Here is a 13,413-nt window from a genome sequence, read left to right as displayed (position 1 = left end):
AGGCATTGGATAACTTTTTTGCTTCAATAAAAAATATATATATTTGAAAACTGTACATTGTGTTTACTCAGGTTGCCTTTGTTTTTTGTTATATCTGTGGCTGACCCATTACTTTTGTCTTTTGTGTTTATTTCCTTTCAGTCAATATTAGGTGCTGTCTCTTCGGACTTTGATTTATGTGGGATTAATGATGTGTTCCACCATATTTCAGTTACATATGTAGGCTTGTAGCTGTGTTTTATCATTGTCTTTATTCACTCCAAATGAAATAGCCTTCCTGCCATATTTTTGGCAGTGCATTGCCTATATTCCTGTAGCCTAATTGAGGTAACTGGCATTGGGGTAGAGCTGCTCCATAAACAATGCAGCACTGCATTCCAAATTGGGAGAAAAGTTGATAAAAAAATTAATTCTAATAATAATAATAATAATAATAAATAAAATAAAAAACATGCATGGATGAATCATTCACAATAAGATCAATAACATGCAGTTAGAAAATAGATAGGGCAAATCTTCTTTTCATGACGACTTTAAATGAAGATCTCAAACTCAAAGCTCCAGGAACAGGAGATGGTTAATGACTAATAAGCTTTGAGAAACAATCATAAGACTCGAGCAAAATCCAGCCGTCATGTGCAAACCAACCAAGTCTATTTCAAGACATGCCCTTGACAAGCACCCTTAGCATAGTGACAAGCCTTAAGGCCCTTTCACATGACTTGTGTCCATGTTCCCCAATGTCCTCTTTTTAAACTCTCTGAAGCAAAGCATCAAGCTACAAGTTATTGTAGGCCTGCATGATTATAACAAATGCAATAGGCTAATTGTTGATTTTTTTTACGTTGATATTGGAATAAGAATTTACATTAAAATACTCTGTGTGGGACTGTAAGTCATAGTCATTATGTAGGAAACGCAATCAAAAACAGCTGAGATCTATGTTGAATGCAATTAATGTATTGCTCTTTCATACATTAATAACTTGTGTTTTATTTCAGTAAATCAAGACAGTGCCTAAATGGTCAACTTTTTATTTGTCCTCTTAGCAGCTTGTAAGACAGAAGCGTTATTCAAATTTTTAATAAAATATACTAGTGTTGTCAAAAGCACCAGTACTTCGGTGTGCAATTTGACTGACACATGCTTATTTTTAATGCGTGCTCTTTTACTCCATGTACACTGAAATGGACATGATAAAAGCACGATTCAAATAAAACCTAGATGCCTGAAATGAAAGAAAAATATATTACAACTGTATAATAAAATTGTATATTCGCTGTAATAATAATAATCAAGCAAGGCAGCTGTTGAATAAATGTTCGGACAAAAATGCAGTGACATGTGGAAAAGTTCTATTTTCACTTGTTAAAAGTTTTTAAGAATGTATTAATTAGACACCATTTTGATGATGAAATTAAATTGGAAATTTATATTAGATTGGAAAATTATAATACATTTTAAACTATAATAATTAAAATATAAAATATAACTAAAGTAGTGTGTTCAATAGCGCATTATAATATTAGCATATTTTTGCTATGGTATCGAGAACCATGAAATTTAATTGGTATCGGTACCGACTACTGAAATGTTGGTACCGTGACAACACTAAAGGATATACAGAAAATGAGTAAAATGACGATACTTTAAAGCTTCCATCCCATTTTATCTCGGTGCAGCAGACAGATATAAATTCCCTCATGTGGACCAGTTATCATTACTAATAAAGAGCCTAAACTAATTTAAATGTCGCTGATTTGTCATTGCACTCAACAGACATGTCTGAAATTGGTTACAAGGCTCAACCACTGCAAAAAAATGTTTTGACAATTTTGATGCATGGTATTGCGTTGACCTGTGGTTTTCTATAATTGTCACTTTTTGTGATTAGTTAATTGTAACAGCTGTGATTGTTATCTTGCTTATTTATTCTATTAATTAAGGAGCCCTAATTGTTGCGTTCAACTCAAGCTTCGTAACACAATGCTTAAAGTTTAAATAATTTAAACTTTGACCCTGTTTGCCATTGACATTTTTCAAAACAAAGACAATGAGCCCATTTACATGCACACCAATATGCTGATTACTCCCAAAAATCTGCTTATTTATGTTGTTTAACATCCGAAAAAGTAAGAAATCTGTGTTTTTATTATCTTTTTTGAGGCATGTGCACAACACGTGCACACGTTGGACAAGAAAATAGTGTTTATCAGTTTATTCTTATGCTCATTTATGTCCTTACACTGATAAAGAAATACAGTTTAATGTGATGACATGAACACACATTGTTGTCTTATTAAGCATAATTGGTTTAAGAATGCCAATTTAAACGCGCTCAATGATTTCAGGACCATTTGTTGCCGATGACAAAGTTGCAACAATCTCTTTATCTCAAAATATCAAGGAAATTTTGATTCCTCATGCGATGCGACCCATTTAATGGTGCACTTTTTTTCCTCGTTAAAAAAAATGCACTCCTAAAGAAATGAATAGAATTTTTGAAATATTTGTATAAAATCATGACCACTCACATGAGGAGAAAATTTAACTTCAAGCTTTTTTATTGTACAGGGGGATCACATGACCAGCCAAATACTACTCACATAATCTCAGATCTCACACACATAAAAAATATTACTGAGCGCACCTTTATTGGTTAAAAAGCTGTGAGACCATGCATACTTTTAAGATTTCAATTCCTTTTAAGTGTCTTTCATCTGTCTCTCAGAAATAAGTTCACCTGGACTTTGGGCTGTTGAGTGGCGAGATATGGCAGGCATGCTTGATCCACGATATGCAGGCATGTCTGTAGACATTTGCATTGGTTTTCCAAACCTCAAACACCTCTCATTCTTCATGATTGTGATTTTTCCACATTTTAGTATCATAGTAAAATCCTCAAACCTGCCTAATTCCTATGCCTCCATTACTATTTTTCAGTTAGCAAAAAAACTTTAAACTCTGGGCATTCACTACCAACTTCATGAGTTACCACCTGCAATGCTTTTTAAACTGAAATGAAGGAGTTATTTCTGCTGGACACTTGTTTGCTGTTTTTCCAACACTGTGTCTGGTCCAATTAAAAAACAAAATGTTTTTTTACATTTCAGTTTTGTAAAAAAAAAAAACTAATATATATATATATATATATATATATATATATATATATATATATATATATATATATATATATTATATTTATATTTATATACATCAATCAGTTACAACATTAAAAGCACCCCCCTAATATTGTGTAGGTCCCCCTCGTGCCACAAAAACAGTGCCAACCCGCATCTCAGAATAGCATTCTAGAGTAAAATGTTGGCTTAGGTATGATACCAGCCCTGGTACCTCAGTATCAATACTAACTCGATACTTGGGAAACAAATGAATAAATGAAACAACTTAAATAATTACACAGAAATTGTCTTGAATAAAAGAACTGCATAAAGTCTTATAGATACAAATTATGCCTTTTTCTTATTTTAATTTTGCTGTATTCCATGTGTTTTAATTAAATGTTATCAAATTGTGTTTAATCAAATACATACTGTACAGCTTTAATCAAATTAAAATATAATATTTTTCAACAATATAGAGTCAATAATATAATTTCAACAATAATAATAATAATAATAAATATGTATATATATATAATATTTGGTAATAAAACCAAACTTCAAACTTTAACACTTCAAAATAAGAGTCCATGGCAAACATGAGGGAGACAGAACATGACAGTGATGCCCATTTGCCACCAGCCTCCACATACCTGAGTGCCCACGTTTAAAACTGTTCTGGCGGATAGTGAGGACCCACTTTAAAGACCAGCTAGGGGTAAGACACTTCTGAATGTCAAGGGCTTTGTTCATTGAATTTTGTGCCAACTTCCAAGCTCTCATCATAACATCGTACACTCATAACACGTGCATGAATGTTTAAAACACGTCATCGTTTGGCAAAAAAACTGTTTCCATCACCTCAATGTGCATTTGAACTAACGCGAAACTCTAGACATTACATTTAGCACATTACATTTTATGTATGTATATGAGTTTCTTCGCATGTCAAGTGTTTTCATTCAGGATTTCTTATGCTCAATTTAAAAATGCACATAAAAATATTTGGATGGAAACCCACTCTGAGAAAATGTTTTATTTACGAGTGTCAACGTCCAGATCATAATAATCATCACCAACATTTTGTATTAGTGACTGTAAGTCTATTCCTCACAACCTCGTTGTTATTCCCATTAACAATCAAAGATGCCACTAGAGTGAATAAGGCTGTGCAGCCTGTGCTCGTTGGAACAGTGGCGGATGGCTGTGAAGGCTATGTCTGATCCATTTGGAAAGATGGTGTTACCTTAGGAAGTCTCGATTCTGTTTACATTTTTTCTCTCCACAAATTCAAACCAAACTGATGTAGCAACAATGTAGGTTAACTTGTAACTTGCAAGTATATGGTGAAATCACATGAAACTATTGCATGAAACGAGCGGTTTGGCGCCTACTTGTGTGTTTGTGAAGGAGATGACAGAGCAGGATGGAGCTTCTAATTCATTCTGTGGCACCCATGTGACTGTATATTATTTCATTAAATGACCATCATCATGGAGGAGTGGAAGAGGACTCCAGTGGCAACCTGTGAAGCTCTGGTGAACTCCATGGGTTAAGAGGGTTAAAGCAGTGCTGGAAAATAATGGTGGCCACAAAAAAAATTGGCACTTTGGGCCCAATTTGGACATTTTCACTTAGGGGTGTACTCACTTTTGTTGCCAGCGGTTTAGACATTAATGGCTGTTTTTTGAGTTATTTTGAGGGGACAGCAAATTTACACTGTTATACAAGCTGTACACTCACTACTTTACATTGTAGCAAAGTGTCATTTCTTCAGTGTTGTCACATGAAAAGATATAATCACATATTTACAAAAATATATGAGGTGTACTCACTTTTTTGAGATACTGTATATGTATGTGTGTGTGTGTATATATATATACTGTATATATACACACACACACACACACACACACACACACACACACACACACATATATAGAGTTGATGTACACTGTATAGGCTATATACAGTACTGTAAAGTATATAGAGCAAGCACAATTTATATTTGGTTACACTAAATTCAAGCATTTAAGCATAAGCATAATCAGAATGTTTTTAAGATCAGGAGACTTAAAAAATGGTAAAATGTGTCTAAACTTTGTCTGTTGGTAGTGTATGTTTTTAAGAATTGTTCCAGAACATCAGTGCCATTTAGAGAAGTTTAATTCAGGAAGTTCTATTAATCATGTTCTAGATTTACAACAACGTAATGGCCTTCTATAAATTCAAAGACCTGTTGCACATCACTCCAGACTCTGTCCTTAGCATGAACCTCTGCTGACACAACAATTAAAAATAATTAAGAAGTGTCGTTTTAATGGAGTCTAATTATCACAGGAGGTAAGCTATCAATGTAAATGTAATTGAACTACTGATATCAGTGTCTGCTAATCAGCGTTACCTTCAAATCCCATTTACATTGTAATTCATCCCTTTGGTACAATCTTTCTCTCTCTGTTTCCCTTTCAGAAGAGGACAGACTACTGTGTCCGGTAACTCACTGTGGTTCAATTGACTGCAGGGATGAATACAACAACCCCAGATCGACCCCGGTATCGGATGATTGGATACGTGTGGACCAGGAAGAGGAAGCTTTGCGCAGGAAGTTAAAATATTTCTTCATGAGCCCCTGTGAAAAGTACCAAGCCAAAGGAAGAAAACCATTTAAACTGGTTCTGCAAATACTGAAAGTTGTTCTAGTAACTGTACAGGTATTTGAGCTGAGCATTTTCTAGAGTATTTTTTGGTAGTAGTTGTAGTGTTGTTGTAATAACTGGAGCGTTTTGTAGTTAACCCACTGCTCGCAAGCCTTGTGCATGGATTTAAAGAGAGTATTGAGGCTAAAAGTCTCACTTTAACCAACGCATTTGTATTCACTCGCGGTCAGAAGAGTATACTTTGAAAGGCAATGTGGTCGACCGGGCCCGAGCTGATCTGGAACTTACAAAAACGAAGTATACCCGGGCTTTTAGGCCAAATTATACTTAATTTTGCTCTGCGTCTTTTGCAGATTTTGTCATCAGCTCTGTACATGCGTGTAGTCTGCTGGTTTTTCTAGACAAGCAGAAAGCAGTAGTGTGCATGCATCGAATGTTGTCCGTACAGGCTTGTGGTCAATGCTTTGAAAGACTAGCTCACGACTATGCAGGAGACGTAATGGCATGTGGAAAAACAAAGCCTTTAGAGGTGCATCGTGTTATGTCTGCGCCAGGGTTTCCGTTAGCTGGTAAATACAATTTTTTTTTTTTTTTTTTTTTTTTTTTAACCATTTAAAGCATCCCATTGTCTGACATATAAAAACAAATCTATTTGACACAATGTTTACACGTAGTGTCAGCAACTCCTTTTGTTGATGCCACAAGTGTAATGCATGACACTTTGCGGTGATGCCATAACATTCTGTTACATGTCTGCCTCTATCCTTATATGTAATCCTACAACACCATCCCAATGATGACACCACTTTGCAGCCGTGGAGGTTGAACAGCTTGAAAAGTCCTAATTCGCGACTACCGCAACCAGTGGGTTGTATCCTGCACACGGGCAAAAGCAGCCTGCTTTATTCCCGTCTTGCATGCCCGCAGTGAGAAGCTTCTCACTTCAGAATCACATTAAAACAGCCTTGCGTTGCCATCTTTATGAGGAGAAGGACACCAGGCTTATGTGCATCATAAGCTGTAGTTAAACAGTGTACACATTTGACTTCACATCAGCAGCAAAATGCTCCTGTGCTATGTAAAATCTGGGGGAAATAGTCAAAGAAATAAGGTAGATGCTATGTGCACTCTGATGCAAATAATGGTATATGCTATTTATACCCCAGTGCAAACAGTGGCAGACTATTTGCACCCCCACAAACACCCTACAACAGCCCCTACCCCTAAACCAAACCTCAACCTTCCCTTAGATCAAATAACACTGGTTTAATTACAGTAACCAAAGTTTCACCATGGTATTTTGTAGTAAAATTATAGCAAATACATTAACATTTACATAAATTAAACATGGTTACTATATTACCATCATATTACTGTAGTAACATCCTATTTAATTGCGTTAAAACTATGGTGTCTGCCAAAAAACATGGTTACTACAAAAGTACTAAAGTATTAGTCTACACACAAGCGACACCGAGCTGCGGGAGTAAAGTCCTGTTCACACTGCAAATGACGTTGTTGCTGATGTTGCTAGACTCAGCAATAAGTTTAGCTGGTTGGCGTTCCCACTGCTGTCATTTAATGTTATTGGTGGACTGCACATCTGGCCAAAGTAGCATTGAAAATTCTGATTACAGAGTATACTGACAGAAAAGCTAAGGTATCATTCTGATTTGACAAGGAATCAGCATTGCTTAATGCATGATGAACAAGATGAATTATCTATCATTCGGAATGCTGACAGTTTTCTACTCATCATTTTATTACCCATATCCATGTATGTGGTTACAGACAAATGATAGAACAATGAAATCACTCACAGAAACGTTTAACTTCTCCATCTTGCCTGCATTCGACTCCAATATCTCACACTGCCTGGAGACGGGTGATGTGAGCTCCACTGTCTTCACTCTCATTGGTAGTCACTAGCGAATGTCACTCGTAATTTGCATATTTGAAATTTTCTCAACTTTCTCTACTCCTCATGTCACTGGTAGTCGCTCTGCTCTCATTGAAAATGAAGGGGATCGTTTAGCTTTGCCATGCGATGCCACCTGTGGTGTGAATGGGGCTTAAAGGTGCATTCAGTAGTTTGGAGCCAAATTAAAAAGTTTTACACATTTTGTGACGTTTGATCCGAATGGTGTACACTCACATGAGATGAAGACTGTACTCATAATAGTTTTCTATAAAAAGTGTTTTATTTGACATGATGTAGCTCACCCCCTTCAATATATTTCGACATGTTGAAATCACATGACCTGCGGTGTTTCACTAAACATTAAAGAAGAGAATCCTCATGCTCGTTGTCTGCCGGGAGTGTAGATAGATACTCTTGACTATGCTTAGAACATTGTTGTTTGGTGCCGCGAAAAGATTTAGAATAAGCTTTATTCCAAGTATACTTACACACACAAGGAATTTGTCATGGTGACAAAATACAATAGAACATACTTATTTATCGTGCTTTAGCAGTGGAGACAACGGGAGATCCAGAAAAAGGTGCAACTTGCTTCAAGCAAGAAGACAGAAAGACCGGCAAAGGCAAAAAACAGTAACGGTAAGGCATCTATGTCTTCATTAGATTAGTCCAATGTAGCTTGCCACAGTGATAGTTGTGGGTTTTGTGTAAACCATGATGTTGGTTGCTTGGAAATAAAACAAGTTCTTCAAATGCAGTATTCAAGGACATGCTAAATTTGATCATCAAAAACAATTCTAATCTTTCCTTTACCATAACATTCTGTATCGCTAGATAATTGAGGTTTATTTAACGCTAAGTAATTAAGGTAATAACTGTCTTTAGAAACAACTTGAAATGTAGACAGTCTCCAAAGATTATTGATATGAAGGACAATAATAATCTATCCTTAACAGTAGAAGCATGTTCACTTGATTTCTGATGGGGTTTTTTTAGGCAACGTAATTATATTATAGAAATTTTGACTTTTGAAATAACCTCAAACTCCCAACAGTTTCCTGATGCAAATGATATTCCAAAGCTGATGGGGCAGCAGAGATGATCATGCTGATCCACGCCAAAAGATGGCAGTATAACGTCTAACACAACTGTAACATTGGTACTTAAAGTACATGAAGAAGAGCAATGCTAATGCTAGCTAGAGAACTACTGAATGCCCCTTTAAGAGGAAGAGAACGAGTGCGATCGACAGATTCCACCTCTAGATCAAACCCTTCTCTGCACTCCATGACTTTTACTGTGGCCAAATCACTGCAGTGAAATCGACCTTTATATATATTTTAAAAAAAATCACATTTGTCCAGTATGCTTTATAATTTTGGACACGTTGGCTGGCACAAAAATGTCTTGGTGGCAACTCTGGTCTGCGCCAGTAGTGGCATCAAACGGAATTGCATAAATTTGGTGAAGACATTTCAAAATAGCAGTCCAGCACCCCCACATATATGTATATATGTATATGCATTGGCAGCCAAAGGTTTGGAATAATGTTTATATTTTGCTGTTTCGGAAGGAAATTGGTTCTTTAAATCGCGTGGTTCTTTAAGTGGCATTCAACTGATCACAAAGTATAGTCAGGGCATTACTGATGTAAAAAAAAAAAAAACAGCACAATCACTCTCTGAAAAAATTAATTTTTTATCAAATCTAGACAGACCCCATTTCCAGCAGTCATCACTCAAATACCTTAACTTGCTAATTTTGTACTAGAAAATAACTTACCATTATATCAAACACCGTTGAAAGCTATTTGGTTTGATAAATGACATTGTATTTGTGTTTGTTTTTGACTCGCCACTGTTTGCAATAGACTGGCATGTGTTATGTTCAATATTTGGTCAAAAATGGCAAAAAAGAAACTGCTTTCTCTAGAAACTCAAAGGTAAATCATTGTTTTGAGGAATGATGGCTATACAATGCTTGAAATGCAAAACAACTGAAAGGTGCTTTTCCACTGCTTTCCAGTGCCGCCTCAACGTGGGTGAGATTATAGGCTAATCGTCATAGTTGCACCGCCTCTACTGCCATGAGATCATCTTATACCTGATACAAAACAATTACACGACTGCTAGATGTTAGTTACTAGCTCATTGTGTTGCATGGTGATTTTACACAAGTGTAACAGTTAAATTGACCTGGTTGCTTTAGAAGCAAGCTTCCAGTAGCTGGTCAACTAAATAAAGTGTAGCTTTCAATCTAAATTTAGAGTTAACATACCATCCTCCATCGTGGAGTCCAGGGCACTCTCCCATTGCTCGCCGGTTAGATAGCGTCCATTTGGTCGAACCACATACACTTTTCCTTGATGGTTCTGTAGTCGCGTTTTATTTTTAATTTTTTTACTTTTCCCTACACATTGGTAGGTCCGGTGGTAGCCGTGACTAACGAGATGAACGTCTGCACCTCGTTTATTGACCATGGAATGGTTTTGTGCACAGCCATTTCTTTTTACAATTGGAAGGTTGCATGAACAAATCATACTGCTATCGCTGTTGCTAACTTTAAAACTATCAATTTTATGTCCCGTGTTGAAAATCCAGTGACGCTGGTAGTGACAATCCTCTCTGACCAATCAGTGATCTGCAGGGTTATGACGTCACATTTAGTATTGGCTCGGCTCACTTGAAACTCGACTGAGGTGGTACTAAAAAAAGTACCAGGTACCATCCACAGTGGACAACCCTCAAAAAGCGAGCTGAGCCGAGTCGTACTGTGCAGTGGAAAAGCCCCAGAACAAGGACAGAAGGAGATGTGGAAGGCCAGATTTATAACTAACCAAGAGGATAAATACGTCACGTAGTGTCAGCAACTCCTTTTGTTGATGCCACAAGTGTAATGCATGACACTAGTCTCTAGTTTGAGAAATAGACAACACCAGTTTCATGTACAACAGTAAAGAGAAGACTCAGGGGTGCAGGTCTTATGGGAAGAATTGCAAAGAAAAAGCCACTTTTGAAACAGAAAAACAAAAAGCAAAGGTTAGAGTGGGCAAAGAAACACAACAAATAATTGGAAAAGAGTGTTATGGATCTTAAACCCATTGAGCTTTTGTGGGATCAGTTAGACTGTAAGGTGCATGAGAAGTGTCCGACAAGACATCCACATCTATGGCAAGTGCTACAGGAAGTGTGGGGGGAAATTTCAACGGAGGATCTGGACAACCTGACAGCTAGAATGCCAATTATCTGCAAAGCTGTCATTGCTGCACGTGGAGGATTTTTGGATGAGAATTCTTTGTAGTAGTTTATTTGTTTCAAATTGTAATAGTATGTTTTCACGATTTTCATTTTTTCACGTTATTAATGTCCTTGTGCGTGCGTGCGCGCATGTGTGTAAGATTGATCCAACTTTTGGCAATTAATTGAGGTACTGAGACACAACTATTACACAAGGTGCAATATTCATTGATGCTTTAAGAAGGCAACACACTACTATATGCATACTAAGCTTTATGTAAATAACTGCTTATGTAGATTTTGAAGGGCAGTACTAAATAAAAAAAGATTATCTCATATTTGTATAAATTATATGAAGGTGTGTGTACATAGATGAGACAAATAAATAATGCAAATATACGTATCTTCTCAACTATATATGCTGTTTATTAAACCTCTGATTAATGGTTTATCAGCTGTCTTCCTTTTCTTCTGCTTTATATCTTGTTTCTGAACAGCAATCTAAATCGAACAATTATATGATTTGGCGACTAAAAACCATCAGTTTGCTCCTAAATGTTTCAGTCAAGTAATGTTTTTTTAGTCTGGAGCCCTGATCCAAATTAACTTGCTTAACTTGTGGAGACTGCACACCTTAAACAACCTGTGATTAAAGGCTTCTCTCTTTATTTTCCTTCCAAATAGCTGGTGCTTTTTGGTTTAAGCAACGAGATGGCGGTGACGTTTAAGGAGGAGAACACGGCCTCATTTAAACACATCTTCCTTAAAGATTATGATGATTCAGATGACGCACTTGCAGTTTACACACAGAGTGATGTGTATGATCACATATTCTACACCGTAGAACAGGTAATGTCTAATTTTGAGGAAAACACTCTCACTGTCCTGAAGTTGTTGTTTTTTACTGTAATGATCTTACGTCTAGATTTACTTTGAGGTGTATACTGTATTTGGACAGTGACTCATATTAGGATTCTGTTAATGTGTTCTCGTAGCTTTATTCACTTCTTTGTTTGTTTGGCTGTTAAACTGTTAAAGTGGGTTTTGTTATTTTGGGGGGTTTATTTAGACATTTTTTCCTTGAACTTTTTTTGTGCGCACCTTGATTTGTTTTTATTTATGAGCACTAAATACTTTAACACTTTATTACTTACATGTATCTATTTTGCACATATATTCCCTTCTATTGTCATTTGTTTACGCTCTCATTCTTCACCTGTCTTTCAGTATCTGGCTTTGCCGGAGAGGACAGTGGGCCGCTATGCATATGTGTACGATGTTGGTGTGAATGGGAGCGCGCTGTCTCTCTGTCAACAGTATTATAAAAAGGGCAGGATTGACCCAGCTAATGACACCTTCATCATTGACCCACATGTGGTCACAGGTGACTAGTTTTCTGCCTTTCTTTCCTCCCAATTTGTCCCCGTTTCCAGTTCAAAGGTTTTCCTTTAATCTCATCAAATGATTTATCGGAGAAACAAGAGAAAAGTATGAAACGTTGTACACACAGAATCTAGAATAAGACTGAATAAACTTGAAATATTTGTTTAGTGAATCTTTGCTAATATAAAATGATCTTCTAATACCTCATTTTTATCTTGCATCCTCTTTTGCACCTTGTCACTCACGGTTTTCCTTCTGTTTTTTTTTGTGTGTCTCGGTTCCCTGTGACTGATTGTACCACAGGAATCACTTTCTTTTGTAATTCTAGAAGAGAAATCTTACTGTTTACCAAACCTGTCTTTTATAACCCCTACAACACAGCTGGTGGGAGGCTTGAAGTTGAGTCTTTCTCAAAGAAGACTAATTAATCATTTCTCTCTTCCTCTCTGTAGACTGTATTGGTGTGAACCCTTTGTCTACTCCCACAGCAGGTCTGGGCCGTGATTATAGGAATTTGACCCTTAAATTTCACAAGTAAATTCAACAGGACTTTTATTATGTAACATCCATAGATGTTTCTAATAATTACAGTTTCATAATTATGTTATGAAATCAGAATAGTTTCAAAATAATCTAATATTTGAATATTAACACATTCTCCCTTAGGCTAATTAATGTCACCATACAGTTCCAGCTGAAGGCCATAAATCTTCAGACCATCATACATAATGAAATTCCAGACTGTTACACTTTCTTCATCACGGTGAGTTGGCACGTGGATTGCCATTGTTGCTCAGAAAGAAGAAAACAAAAATGCAGAAAACATTCCAAAAATCTTAACAAAACAGAAACTTGATATAGAAAATCAGAAGCATGCATTGTTACATGTCAAATAAATAAATAGCTTTTTATAGAAACAGGTTTTTAATACTGTTTAATTAATTATGAATTAAATTATGAATAAAATAATATAATTAAATACATAATAAAAATTTGAATCATTTATATATGCATTTTATTTATTAAAATAAAAATATTATTAAAAAAAATGAATTTAGACTTTTTATTTTATGACTAAAAAATATGAGTCT

General features: G+C 36.0%; 1 protein-coding gene across 1 annotated transcript in view; it reads left to right on the top strand.

Annotated features, from left to right (window-relative positions):
• The window catches only part of mcoln1a (mucolipin TRP cation channel 1a), a 31,122-nt gene that overhangs the window by 9,276 nt on the left and 8,433 nt on the right, over positions 1-13,413 (top strand). The window contains exons 2-6 of the mRNA XM_052138349.1: positions 5,595-5,836; positions 11,624-11,788; positions 12,167-12,323; positions 12,775-12,856; positions 12,989-13,085. Coding sequence (XP_051994309.1) covers positions 5,595-5,836; positions 11,624-11,788; positions 12,167-12,323; positions 12,775-12,856; positions 12,989-13,085 — 743 coding nt within the window. The remainder of the gene's footprint in view (positions 1-5,594; positions 5,837-11,623; positions 11,789-12,166; positions 12,324-12,774; positions 12,857-12,988; positions 13,086-13,413) is intronic.

The sequence above is a fragment of the Xyrauchen texanus genome, chromosome 11 (assembly GCF_025860055.1).
Source record: "Xyrauchen texanus isolate HMW12.3.18 chromosome 11, RBS_HiC_50CHRs, whole genome shotgun sequence".
Classification (NCBI taxonomy): domain Eukaryota; kingdom Metazoa; phylum Chordata; class Actinopteri; order Cypriniformes; family Catostomidae; genus Xyrauchen; species Xyrauchen texanus.
The sequence above is the reverse complement of the archived record's forward strand: the minus strand, read 5'-3'. Positions and strand labels throughout refer to the sequence as shown.